Below are 13,972 nucleotides of genomic sequence, written 5' to 3'. Positions count from 1 at the left end.
GTGTGTGTGTGTGTGTGTGTGAGCAGAATTCAAAGCACTACTTGTGTTATTTCTTCAGGTTTCTTCCTCAAGTGTCTGTTCTCTGGGCTGGAGGAGTGCATGTGGTCCAAAGAAGGGGGAAGCAGTTTCTACCCTGACCTCTTCTTCCTGGAGCTGCTTGTGGTCCCGCCATGCAGGTACAACATTACACAGTTGGCACAGTAGCACCTGTTTGTTTTACACTGAAACACCTACCACTCCGACCTGTAATCTGTTACTGCTGTATGAGCAGCTTATTTTTATTCAAACACTACACTCCTCATCTCCCCCGTCAGGTATCGTCCAATCAATCGCCTGGGTGACCAGATGTTTACTAACGGTCAGACAGTGAACATGCAGGCTGTCATGAAGGACTGTGACATCATAAGAAAACTCCTGGCCCTCATAGCTGGCGAGAAAATTGTCCCGGAGACAGAGGTGAGTCGGAGACGATGAAACATGAAGAGTGTAAGAAGCTGAGCAGCTGAAGCGTTTCTTCCATCCAGATTGTGATGGCAGAGTGGATGTGGTTCTTTTCAGGCTGTCGAGCAGACGGACCAGTCGTTTCTGTCCGGGATCCTGGGAGCGACTCTAACAGATAAACTGTACAACGTGTGGGTCCGCCTGCAGAGCCACGTCAACATCGTCTTTGACAGCGACATGGACAAACTGATGACAGAGAAATACCCTGGGATCAGACAGGTACCTCGCTGCACACCAGCACGAGCACAGCTGACCAGGGTTTAGGCAAGTAAACCTTACAGTTTCTCACATTACGTTACAGATCCTTGAGAAGAAAGACGGATTATTTCGGAAACACATGATGGGCAAACGTGTGGACTACGCCGCAAGATCTGTCATCTGCCCAGACATGTACATAGGCACCAACGAGATAGGAATACCTATGGTACATCCCTACCTTTGTTAAAGAAGACGAGATCAAAATGGTATCAGGACTGGAGCTCAAAGTTTTCTGGCTGTTTTGTGTATCCGTGCAGGTTTTCGCCACCAAGCTGACCTACCCTCAGCCAGTCACTCCCTGGAATGTGAAGGAGCTCCGGCAGGCCGTTCTCAACGGGCCCAACGTCCACCCCGGTGCCTCCATGGTGATAAACGAGGACGGCAGGAAAACCATCCTCTCCCCTACCTGCCTCGCACAGAGGGAGGCGGTGGCCAAGGAGCTGCTGACACCCTCTCCAGGTCCACGCAAGATGCCCATGAAGATCGTAAGTCAGCTGCGTGGATTGAAACAGCAGTCAGTCACAGATTTAACGCCCTGCGTGAGCGCTCACTAGCTGCGTTTCGTCTGCTCAGGTGAATCGACACATAAAGAACGGAGATGTTTTGTTGCTCAACAGACAGCCGACTCTGCACAGACCCTCCATCCAAGCCCACTGTGCACGCATCTTACCAGGAGAGAAGGTAGCTCCGAGCTCCTCAGCCGCTGTGCTTTGTGGATTACTTTGATCTGTACTTGATCTGAACTCGATCTTCCAGGTGCTGAGGCTCCATTATGCCAACTGTAAAGCTTACAATGCTGACTTTGATGGGGATGAAATGAACGCTCACTTCCCTCAAAGTGAGCTGGGCCGAGCCGAGGCCTACACGTTAGTCAGCACTGACCAGCAGTACCTCGTCCCCAAGGTATGTGTGTGTATGCAGACAGTACACAGGATTAACACTGCAGCCCGACAGTCTCAGGGATTATCGCTGCAAAACGTTATAAACAGACTGGATTATACATGTAAGACGACCACGAATAAAAACCCTCTAAACTTCTATTATTTCTAATGGCCAGCAGGGGGAGACTCCTGCTTATGGAAATAGAGCCTCTGGTTTTAATGACTCATGTATGGAAGCCCGTTTCTGCCACAAAAATTTTAAAAAAGTATCCATAACTTGAAATTTTGAGTTGTTTTCTTGAAACTTGGCGTTAGCTCTGCCCATCAGTGATCTACCTGAATGAGGTCATTTTCTTGTTACCCGGAAGGATATGGCGCAGACTAACGTGCACTCAAAACCGGATCGCAACAAATCGGCGCTTTTGAGAGTACGTTTGCTGATATTAACGCCATGTGATTCAGCTAATAACACAAGAATTTCATCATTTGTGAAGCCACGCTGAAAATACTCAGAAATGTGTGCATTCATGACTGGCTGCAGTACTGCTAGCTTAGCATAGCATTTGTAGCCAAGGGCTTCAGCTTCTGGGTAACAAGGAAATGACGTCATTGACGTAGGTTACTGATTGGCAGCGCTAACTCGAAATTTCGAGTTACTTTTCTCAAAATTTTGAGTTAATAAGTCAAAATTTATTTACTTTTTTGAGAAAGATGAATTTGTTTTGTTTTGTTATTTTTAGTGGCAGAAACAGGCTTCCATATCCATGAGCTTAGCAATAACCTTCACTTTTACTCAAAGACGGACTGATTTAATTTTTAACGATCAAGTTGCGTAACCTTGAATGACTTTTGGATCTAAGTACATCAGGTGACCTGTATTTGTGGAGTAAGGGAAGTTGTGGCCTTAAGAGATCAAAAGTCTTTATTTAGGTGTGCATAATTATTAGGCAGCTTCTTTTGGGCCAAAACAATAAACTTAATAGACTTTAAAAAGGCAAAAAAAAAAGTCTTTCAGAGGGATGCAGCATTGTTGAAATAAGATATTGGTGTGTGATCACAGAAACCCAACCCTAGTCAACACGATCACAAGAATTGTGTTGGCGTTAAAAAGACAAATTAACCGGCGAGGTGCAGGCGGGGTTCTGGTCTGGACTGGCGTTACTAAAGATGAGCTCGTTGGACCTTTTGGGGTTAAAGACTAAAACTCAACTCCCAAACCTGATTCTGGTTTTTATGCAGGACAACGCTCCATCGCGTGCATCGAAGTACTCCACTGTGAATCTGGAGTAAGGGCCTCCTTCCTCTCATGAACTGCAGGTTGTACCTTCTCATTCTTCTCTCCTCAGGATGGTAAACCTTTAGCAGGCCTGATCCAGGACCACATGGTGTCAGGAACAAGGATGACAATACGAGGCTGCTTCTTCACCAAAGACCAGTACACTGAGCTGGTGTACAGAGGGCTGACTGACAAACCGGGCAGGGTGAAGTTACTTCCTCCAGCAATACTCAAACCACAGCAGCTATGGACGGGAAAACAGGTGAGCGAACGTACATTTGAGTTTTGGTTTTAATAGAAGCTTTTCAGCGTGATGCTGGAAGCTGAACGAAAGAGTTTAGTCAAAGGTCAGCGTGTTAATTATCCATCGTCTTGAACTCTAATAGTAAAAATAAGGAATTCATGGCTTCAACATCTCTTGTGTGATGATTTCGGTGCTCCTCATAGGTGGTGTCGACCCTCCTGCTGAATGTGATCCCAGAGAAAGCTGTGCCTCTCAACCTGGCTGGCAAATCAAAGATTCCTAGTAAGGCGTGGATCCAGGTCCCACCACGAGCCACTCCAGGGTACCAACCCGAGAGCATGTGTGACTCTCAGGTATGTACACTCTTCGAGCCAAAAGTACTCGAATTACTCAGTTACTAAAGGAGACCAGGGATCTTGTAGTTCTGATTTGGTTTGTGGCGTTGACGCTTGCTTCTCCTCTTCTTTCGAACGTCTTTGTGTTCAGGTGGTGATTCGTCAGGGGGAGCTGTTAGTTGGGGTTCTGGACAAAGCTCATTATGGCTCCTCGGCTTACGGTTTGGTGCACTGCTGCTATGAGCTGTATGGAGGGGAAACCAGCGGCAAACTGCTCAGCTGTCTGGCTCGACTCTTCACTGCATACCTGCAGCTCTACAGAGGCTTCACTCTGGGTAAGAACCCGGATACTGACCAGTGTTCTTCGTTCCTCCCCTGAACCCTGTTAGTATTACTGCAATCACACAAATGTGTCAGGTACACTGAGAGCAACCTGGAGAAAGATTCTGCACACTCGAGCTGTCCTTTGGTCAGATGAGACTAAACTAAGAAACGCTGCTGATGTTTGGAGAACGCAGGAAGAGAGAGACCACAGGGAAGCACGGTGGTGGGACTATTATGCTGCGGGGACGCTTCAGTGTGTCTGGAACTGGGAATCTCATCAAGGTGGAAGAAACCATGAAGGATGTGTGAAGATTTTGAAACACAACTTTAAGCAGTGTGTCGTCCCACATGACAACGACCTAAACACACGTCCTGGTGAAGAAAGACCTCCAGAAGTTCAAAGTGAGCGTTGCTGACTGGCCTGCACAACGTCCTGACTTTAAAATCTGTCGGGTGAACCAAAGACCAGGGTCCTCGCTAGAAGGCAGTTAAATCTGGAGGATCTGGAGAGGTTTGCCAGAGAAGGACAGGCTGGGGTTGCTCCAGAGACGTGCATGAGACGACTGCAGGCTGTTAGCCAGCATAAAGGATGCACAACTGCATCATCATTTTCATCCTGGTAGTTTTTGGTTTTAGGGGAAAAAATAATGTAACCATCCAGCATAAAGGGATATATTAAAAATTCCTTGCTCTGTTTACCAGCACTTGGGAAATGATTGCTAAATGCTGATGATTCACCTGTTTGTCAGTTGTGTACAAGGAACAGAAACACTAACTTTTTCCTTTGACCTGTGCCCAGGTGTGGAGGACATCCTGGTAAAACCAGGCGCCAACAAGCGGAGGAAGAAAATTATTAAGGAGTCGCTGAAGATTGGAACCAAAGTGAGTAAAGCTAATGTGGTCTTCACTGAACAGCCTGCAAGCATGAACGCACGCTCTACATTTGACACCACAGAGAGACTAAACTGCAGCTTTGTCAAATTCAGTGCTTCCTCCTTCCTGGACGCCACTGGCCAAAATGGCTGCCACAGTAAAGGTGTAGTTCATGGGCCCCATGGTGCTGGAAAATGGCCTGTGGGGATAAATATGTACTACACACAGTAATTATATTACGCTTACCTGTACACAGTCATTAAGTGTCTGTGTGTAAGGCTGTTTCCAGTTCTGCTGTGTCCACAATAACGCTTCTACAACGCTGACGTTTCAGCAGGCAGCTGGGTTTATAAATCACTGGGAAAACACGTGTTATAAGACTCGTTCGTACTGAGGACGTGCGAATGCAAACATCAGTGAAACACTGTGCTCGTAGGCTGAATGTGGGAATGACAAGAATGAGATGAAAGCAGTTCGTGGCTGTGGTGAGATGTGAGAGCCACAAAGATCAGATGAGAGGGTGTGGAATGGTCTGTAGTGTGCAGTGTGACACTGTCAGCTATAGCGGATGTGGCTAATTAATGGGGAAAAAGGAAGCTGTGTTTAGCTGTTAACCACTATAGAAACGTGCTCTTAATAAATGAATCTGTGTTATCTGCAGGGTTCCATAAAAACTGAGTTTTCTAAGGAGAGCGCTAGCAAACACGCTTTGCTTGTGAGTGAAAAACAACAGTCATTGGTGAAAAAAGAAAAAAATCACTCCTTCCCTGTTGGTGGAAAAATGTACCATGTCGACCAATCAAAAAAATGATATGGCAACATGTGGCATCTGGTTGTTTGGGAAGAGAGGGAAGCTTTAGGAGTGAGCGAAAGAGAGAGAGACAGTTTTGATACATGAGAGATTAGTGATGTTTATCGTGTTTGGAGTCTCAAGTTAGTGTGTTGTCTTGTGTAGTTAGTGTGTGGTGTAGTCGTTGTTTTGTTTTGTGTGTCAGTTCTACTAGTGAACGTCACAGTTGCTGCCTTAAAGCCACCAAAGGCAGATTGCAGCGTAAACGCTGAGTGACACAGCTGTTGTCAGACCTGCATGTTTATCCCTGTGCTGTTCTCATCTGTGTTATAGTGACACAAACTATTTTTTAGAGGTGGGAATCACCAAACATCCCACGATACGATATTATCACAATACTTAACGCACGATACGATATTATTGTAATTTTTTAAAAATATTTTGCGATATTCAGATTCTGTACATAAAGGTAAACTTTATCAATATTCATTTTATCTAATATCAAAGTCTCGCACTCAGTCTTTCTCTCATTTCAGTCAGTTTTATTGTTGACAAACTGAACGGTTTGTGCCACAGTCTAGTCCAACTTAACTGAATGCAACCATCTGGTACAATTATAGCTATTCTGAACTATGCAATATGAAAACTATGCAGCCCCTTCAGCAACTGAAGAATTTGAAAGTAAATTAAAACAAAATATAATTTTACATTAAATAAAAAAGTTTTAAACTTAATTAAAATAAAACATGTCTTAAATTAAAATAAGTAAACTGTCATGTTTATTGCTGCCAAAAAAAACACATTTGGACAGTGAAGGAACGTCAGGATTCTTGCTCAGAAAAAGGATCAACATGCTCTGAAGTCAGAGTTCCAGTCCACAAAAACTTTTTTTGTAACAAAATATCGATTTCTGCTGTCCCTGTATCGATACATTATTAGCAAAGAAAATATCACGATACTACACAATATCGATTTTTTTCCCCACCCCTACTATTTTAGGAGTTGTATAAATAGTTTTTGTGCCTTCTTATTTGATGCAGAACAGCTGATTGTTCTGTAAATAATTTTAAATGGTTATATAAAAAACGTCTGAGCCTTGGCTGTATTTTTAGGTAAATAATACCAAATAACTTTGTTGTTTGCAAAAATTTCTGTTTGCATTTCAAGTTATCAAAATGATTCGCTAAACATGTTTTTGGTTTTTACAGTCAAAAATATCACTTTCTACTCATATTTTAAATTTTGTCTGAATTTAGATAAATTGTGCTGATACAGTTTGTCAACAGGAGAAGAATATCTCTAACAAGTTGATTTGTTCACATTGTCACATCTTAATTTTTAAGTGAAATGTGCATTTTGAGTTTATACATGATGTATATAAGGCGACCGTTTCCTTTTGCAGTACCGGTATTTTTGTGTGGTTCGTTTTCTCTATTTCTCAACAAAAGGTGAACGAAGGTGTTTAAGTTCACCGAGGATGGTTTGTTTTAATTTTCACATGGTCTTACTGAAGTGATGCGAATTGAAACATGCATTCTTTTTTTTCGGGGGGGCATGTGCTGGAAAAGCTTGAAAAGGGACCTTGAAAGTGCTTAAAAAGTGCTTGAATTTGACCCTGAAAAAGGCCTATGAACCCTGTATCTGCTTCACTCACATTATGGTGATAATAATCTGCAAGTGGTTGCTGCATTAGGTGATTTCCAATAGGGGGCAGCAAAGTCTACATATTTTCAGATTGTCCACATGGTGGCTTTAAAGATTCGGTGCTTTATTATTTTTGTTTTTCCTTTTTTCTTTTTGTCATTCAGGCGCTCCAGGCTGCTTTTAATCTGCCCACCAATGTGGACCAAGCCGAGGCTCAGAGTCGCTGGCAGGATGCTCACCTCAACCCAGACCAGAGAGACTTCATCACGGCCGACCACAAGTTCAAAGAAGTGGCAAACCAAGTCAACAATGATATCAACAAGGTAACCTGTCACTGCTGTTTCAGAGCCACGTTGTTCCTCCTTTGTTTGCTTTAAGAATAGAAGGTTTAATGGTCCAGTCACACGTCTGCGTCGTTGCAGAGGAAGCGTCTAAAGAAACTCATTTGATTTGTTTCTGAATGTGTAAAAATGTATGTCAGAAAACGTCTAATCTCATCCTGTATATCAGATCAGTTGATTTATTGTTGGGCTCTAGTGTTGTCATGATTGGTTATTGAGACTGTTTTTAACAACATTATAGATTTATCCATTTTAATTGCATCTTCTAAAGCATTAGATCGTTCCTTTCTATAACTCAGACACCCTCAGACAGGTTTCACTCCGTGTTTGGTTTAATGCAGTGTGCACGTTGTTTTGTATGCTGGTTAGGTATGTATGCCAGTTGGACTACACACCTCTTTCCCAGACAACAACCTCCAGCTGATGGTCCAATCAGGAGCCAAGGGGTCTACAGTGAACACCATGCAGGTACGGCCCTCCCCCTCGCTCTCACATTCACCTTGGCTTTCCTTTTGATTTGATAGCCAGGTGTGTTAAGCTACAGATGTCCTGACCTGTGTGTTGGTGTGTGTTTCAGATTTCCTGTCTGCTTGGTCAGATTGAGTTGGAGGGCCGTAGGCCTCCACTGATGCCCTCTGGGAAATTCTTGCCGTGCTTCCAGCCCTACGACCCTGCGCCCGGTGCTGGAGGCTTTGTTTCTGGAAGATTCCTCACAGGCATCAAACCACAGGTAACGTTTAAAAGTCACTTTTACATGATAGCTCCTTTTGTGCGGCCAGGTTAAGTTTTTTTTTTATAACGTTACTTAAGGAGGTAGACTTTGATATTTTGAACATTTAGCTGTCTTGTAGATTTAGATACATCCACACTCAAACGTTTAAGACGGCTTGAAAAATGGCAAAAAATCATATTTTCATTTTCGTACACCCCCCAAAACAGAAATCAAAGTTGAGACATGAACTCAGTGATGAGGAGCTTCATTGTTATTATTGATCACTTCAAAAATTCGTTGCGGCATGCTTGATGTAAGCGTTTCCATGAGGTGAGCGAAGTTTCTCCAAGTGGTGAAGACGGCCGCACGAAGGGCGTCTGCTGTCTGGAACTGTCGTCCGTTTCTGTAAACTTGCCATCCATCCCCAAAGGTTCTCAGTTGGATTTAGAACACGCTGGATGGTCCAAAAGAGTGATGTTACTCTCCTGAAAGAACATTGTGTACTGTAGCGTTGTCCTGTTGAAAAACACAGGCGTTACCACACAGACGAGGGTCACATAAGAGAAGAAAACTCTCTGCCACCTTTCAGTGTTGCATGTTTGGTCCAAACGGTTGATTCTGTGGCGTCCAAGGAGACGAGGCCTTTGAAGACATTTGTTTTTGAAGCCCTTCAGTCTCAGATGCCATCTGATGGTTATAGGGCTGCAGTCGGCACCAGTAACGGCCGACTGGACCATCAAGACACTGGAGGATCGTCCAGTGTCTTGATGGACAGCCAATTGGATCCTCCGGCTCAGTGCTGGTGAATTTTTTTGGGGTCTTCCACTTGAGGTTTTTGTTCCATAACCCTCAGGATCATTTAAGAAATTACTTACCTCAGCCGTGATGGCGTGCTGTGAGAGACCCTATGCATTGAGGGTGGCTCACACTCATACCATAAAAGAACCACTGGAGTTCAACCCACCGAGACCACTTCCTGTAAAGGATCCCAATGCGGTTGTTCTCATTTTATGCTCTATAGAGAGAGCTAAACCTCGCTGCTAAGAGCAGCTCCTTAGAGTTCAGGTTTGCTGCTGATGGTTTTTTTAAAGTAAACTCTGCTTCTGTTGGGCACAGTTGAAAGATAATAAAGGCAAATATGAGGCACCTGATCAGAGTCTGGAGTGGCACAGCACAGGATTTGAATACTTTTTTCCTTTATGATGCATTTCTTTCATCCTCAGGAGTTTTTCTTCCACTGCATGGCTGGCAGAGAAGGACTGGTCGACACGGCCGTGAAAACATCCAGATCAGGATATCTGCAAAGGTAACAAAAGTTTTACTAACACAAGCCCCAAAAAACACAGAAATGCTCCCCGTGTCTGTCTGGGGCAAGAAATCCAAATATTATACGAATTTTACTCACTGTTGTTTTGGCTGGCAATGAGTGCTGTGCAAATGAAACATTATTCAAATCTGAGTTCACAGGATTTCTGAACAGCATTCATATGTGCACTGCTTTGAGCTTTGTAAATCTCTTTGCATGCCAGCGTGGTCGGATAAAGCATTAGTCTTCGTTTTGGAGTGAACACAAACAGAGATGATTTGTAACCAGAAACCCTGTTTTGATATGAGATTGAGAAGCAAGTTGATTTGATTTCAGAGGGAAATGTTGCTTCCATGTGGCAATGTGTGGAAGTGAGCAGCAGAGAATATCAAACGCAGGTGTTTCAAACACAGTGTAAGGTCATTAATATGGCACATCTGCCCCTCTGCCTTCTTCAAACCATTTCCTCTGCAGATGTGTCATAAAACATCTGGAGGGTTTGGTAGTGCAGTACGACCTGACGGTAAGAGACAGCGATGGCTCTGTGGTCCAGTTCCTGTACGGCGAGGACGGACTAGATATCCCCAAAACTCAGTTCCTGCAACCAAGACAGTTCCCCTTCATAGAAGACAACTATGAGGTACGAACACAGCGAGGATGTGAATGGTAATCTGAGACGGTCCACATATCAAGGTAGTGCTGCAAAGCTAAACTTTACCAGCCATGGCTGATGATACACGCATGGCTGGCTCAGTGTTTCATCATCTGTGTACTGTCTGCGTACAGCTCGACAAGTTATAAAAAGGTTTTGATGGTAAACGACTTGTTAACCGCAACCTTAACTTTGCACACAAACCATTTGTTGATTCACAGCCACATTACAGCTCCCTGTGATAGTGCTGTGGAAGATCGCAGCCAAATTCAGTGCTCCCCCCTCTGTGGTTGGTACTGGCCAAAATGGCTGCTACAGTGAAGGAGCAGGTCATGGGCCTCGGTGGGGGATAAATATGTACTGCATACAAGCACATTAGTGCTCAGCAACTCAGATAATACTGTGCAGTTTCCATGACGATTTGTTGTATTAGCCCAGCTGTTAACAAAACTATAAATATTTGTTAACTGTTAGCTTAGTTTAGCATGAAGCTACAAAAAGAAAGCTAAGCCACATTAATCTGAATGCGCCCAGACTATGGCGTTATTATTTTAGTGCCTCTTTTGTGAGCGCACGTAAAAATATTTGCAAGTGCAAATGTTGTATTTTGAGAAGAAAATTATTTTGAGCTAAGAAAAGTTTAATTTGAGCAAACAAAATTCATTGCTGCGTGCAAGAAGTCTGTTTCAGTGTTTGCTAATATCCATATACATATGCAATAACAGCCCCTCGCGCTCAGATCTCTGCTCTGTGTGCTCACAGACATCTGCACACCTGCTCTCAGTGTGTCGCTCGCGCTCTCAGCAGCTTTCCTCCGTGCACGCTCAACTCTTTCTGTACGCCGTTATAAGTGTGCTACAAAACCAACCAATCACAGACTTGTGATTGGTTGGTTTTGTGGCACATATATATTACATATATATATTATCCATATACACACACATTATTGTGTGTGTATATGGATAATAGCAAACACTCAAATACATTTGCACATAGAAATGAATTTTTTTTGCTAAATTAAACTTTTCTTTATGCAAAATAATTTTCTTCTCAAAATGCAAAATTTGCACTTGCAAATATTTTTACGTGCGCTCAGAATAGAGGCAGAAAATAACGCCAAAGCAGACAGGAACTGATTTGTTTATTGCGCCATTCTTTCAAGCTGATGCTTGGCAGACTCCGGTTGCCTAGGTAACCTTCTACTATATTTTCTAACCTGTCATGTGTGATTATCCTGCGCTCACATTGGTAGTCACCATGTATATTGGGAGTAAATGTCAATGGTCTCTGGTCAACACATCTGTCTGAAATTGCTTCTTACGTGGACAAAGCTTTAAGGAGCCTCCACCATAAGAAGTGATTTGCAGCACAAAGTCGGTGACCTCCAGAAATGACGAGCGAATAAACAGCTGGCGAGTCCCGAGATACACTTTCCTCACTTTCGAGGCGATAAGTTGAAGCGGCTACAAACGCGTGTGCCGGATTTTGGTGATTTAGATATAACAGGATAGTAAAATTGTCAGAGTGACAAATATACCAAGGCAGCTGGTGCTTGAATGTCTGCCGGCGAGCAACAATAAGTGACAGTGACGTGCAAAGAGCAAATGACTTCCTGTGTACAATGCCAGTTTGAATGAAGGAGACGTGTGTTTCCTTCCTGCCAGGTCATCAGGAGGTCGCAGGGCCTGGATGAGATTTTAGCACGTTTAGACCCTCAAAGTGCCACTAAGCACTTTGCTGCCATCCAGCGCTGGAAAGCAAAGAGAGAGTTAGCATGTCCACGGAGTGGTATGTAAAAATGTTTGTCTTTGCAGGGAAATTATTTCCCACATATTTGCCCGAATGATATTTTCGAGATGCACTGAGTGTAAAATCTTGGACCAGTGCTGATGGTTGACATGTCTGCCCAACTCTTTCCAATCACACAGTTTGATTGTAAAACTTTTCTTTTTGTATGAAAAAGTAAAAAATTGTCTAAATTACCACTTTGAACTGTTGTAGGTCGTAGCAGCAACTTCATCAGGAGAGTCCAGTGAATCGTTGCATGCATATTTGTGCATTGCCTCTGTAACTAATGTTTGTGTTTCCATGTTTTCATCTCTGCCAGGAGCGTTTTTGCTTTTTTCCCAGAAGAAGCTGGGAAAATTAAAACAGACTGATGAAGTAGAGGCCGACTGTGGCAGAAATCCTGCTGTGCTGCAGGTACGTTTGCTCTTCCTCAGCACATATTGTATAACGTGAACTCCCGACCTCCAATGTAGTCGAAATAAACAGCGTACTGAATTCTGTTCACTTCACAGCTTGTACAACAGTGGCACACTCTGGATGAAGCTAGCAGATCCAAATACTGCAGGAAGTCCTCCCGCTGCCCGGAGCCGTCGCTGGGCCTGTTTAGGCCTGATGTCTGCTTTGGATCAATCTCTGAAAACTTTCATGGCATCACAGAGAAATACCTGCAGAGCAGAGACACTGCGAACCAAGACAGACTGGACACACACAGGTATTCAGTGTCTGAATATTCAAATGGGGACAAATACCTATTACAGTTTTAGAGAATGCCTGTGCTTTGCTGATCAAAAGCACTTCATTTAATGATCATGAACTAGTGTGAGCACATCTAAAAGCAGAGAAACATCATAGCAAAGGAATGCAATGTTCATAGAAACCGCAAAAAACCCCAAGAGCGACATCGTAGACTCTACAGTCTTCAGTTACCATGTTAAAGTTCATGAGAGTTCAGATAGAAACATACTAAAAGGCTTGTTTGGCTCTTCTCTCTACAAAAGAACCACATCATTGGTTAGCAAAGCTGCATCTGCACAAATGCCACACATCATATCAGGACAAGCATCAGACAAAGTGTTGGAGCGGTGATCATTTCCAGTTGCAGCCACAGGACCTGGACACCTTGCAGTGATCGAGCTGACCACAAACTGTGTATACAAAGTACTCTTAGAGGGTTAGGCTGACAGTTTGGCCAAAATAGGGTTATGCAACAGAGCAGCATTCAGAGCACAGCAGCAAATCTAAACGAGAGCAGCTGAAAAAAGATAAAGTGCTGGTAAGCGCTCAAAGTCCACATGTGAGTCTGCCTGAAATTTACAAGAGCTGTGTGTAAACAAATGCCAAATACCAGGAAAGTAAGGTTGCCAAGAGGAGTGGTCCAAATATTTCTACACAGTAATGTGAAAGCCTGATAAAACTGTTCCTGTTAAAGAGGGATGCACAGAGTCCTGGGAAAACCTGATCGAAAAGAAAGATCCCAGAAGTGCATTTCTAATTAAACGAAGGACGAGAACCACCAAATAAAGTGATGACAGCACGTGTGAATGAAAACTGAGAGCTTTCTTTGTGTAATTCGAGGCTAAATATAGACAAAGGGGTTTTTACGCTCATGTACCTAGAACAGCTGGAAACAGCTGGGACAGATGATACTTGTGCAGGCTATAACTTTCTGTTTTTGTCCTCAGCCTTCGCCAGCTGCTGCATTATAAGTGGCAGCGTTCGCTGTGTGACCCAGGTGAAGCTGTGGGTCTGCTGGCAGCTCAGTCCATAGGTGAGCCCTCCACCCAGATGACTCTCAACACCTTCCACTTTGCTGGCAGAGGAGAGATGAACGTCACTTTGGGAATACCTCGGTAATGACTCGTCCTCATCGCAAATGTGGGGGCACAACAGTGTCATAGTGCCGTTAAAAGAGTCTTTGCACACTTTAATAAGCTTTTGCACTTGGTTGATTCAAAAGAAGTGTGGGCCGAAGGAAGCATGAGGTGCTGGTTGAACCAGTCGAACAACAATACGGCGGCTTGAAAAAATAGAATTACGGACAAAATTG

General features: G+C 43.6%; 1 protein-coding gene across 2 annotated transcripts in view; it reads left to right on the top strand.

The window, feature by feature from the left end:
* Positions 1–13,972, top strand: part of polr1a (RNA polymerase I subunit A) — a 29,327-nt gene that overhangs the window by 3,776 nt on the left and 11,579 nt on the right. For both annotated transcript variants that reach the window (XM_082503247.1, XM_082503246.1), the window contains exons 9-28: positions 59–176; positions 315–456; positions 559–720; positions 803–925; positions 1,017–1,244; positions 1,333–1,440; positions 1,516–1,662; positions 2,987–3,178; positions 3,364–3,513; positions 3,647–3,830; positions 4,619–4,701; positions 7,291–7,449; positions 7,837–7,935; positions 8,045–8,197; positions 9,403–9,485; positions 9,960–10,125; positions 11,802–11,925; positions 12,245–12,339; positions 12,438–12,637; positions 13,608–13,775. In XM_082503247.1, coding sequence (XP_082359373.1) covers positions 59–176; positions 315–456; positions 559–720; positions 803–925; positions 1,017–1,244; positions 1,333–1,440; positions 1,516–1,662; positions 2,987–3,178; positions 3,364–3,513; positions 3,647–3,830; positions 4,619–4,701; positions 7,291–7,449; positions 7,837–7,935; positions 8,045–8,197; positions 9,403–9,485; positions 9,960–10,125; positions 11,802–11,925; positions 12,245–12,339; positions 12,438–12,637; positions 13,608–13,775 — 2,884 coding nt within the window. The remainder of the gene's footprint in view (positions 1–58; positions 177–314; positions 457–558; positions 721–802; positions 926–1,016; positions 1,245–1,332; positions 1,441–1,515; positions 1,663–2,986; positions 3,179–3,363; positions 3,514–3,646; positions 3,831–4,618; positions 4,702–7,290; positions 7,450–7,836; positions 7,936–8,044; positions 8,198–9,402; positions 9,486–9,959; positions 10,126–11,801; positions 11,926–12,244; positions 12,340–12,437; positions 12,638–13,607; positions 13,776–13,972) is intronic.

The sequence above is a fragment of the Aulonocara stuartgranti genome (assembly GCF_965226115.1).
Source record: "Aulonocara stuartgranti genome assembly, chromosome: 2".
Taxonomy (NCBI): domain Eukaryota; kingdom Metazoa; phylum Chordata; class Actinopteri; order Cichliformes; family Cichlidae; genus Aulonocara; species Aulonocara stuartgranti.
This window is presented reverse-complemented; position numbering and strand designations above follow the sequence as displayed.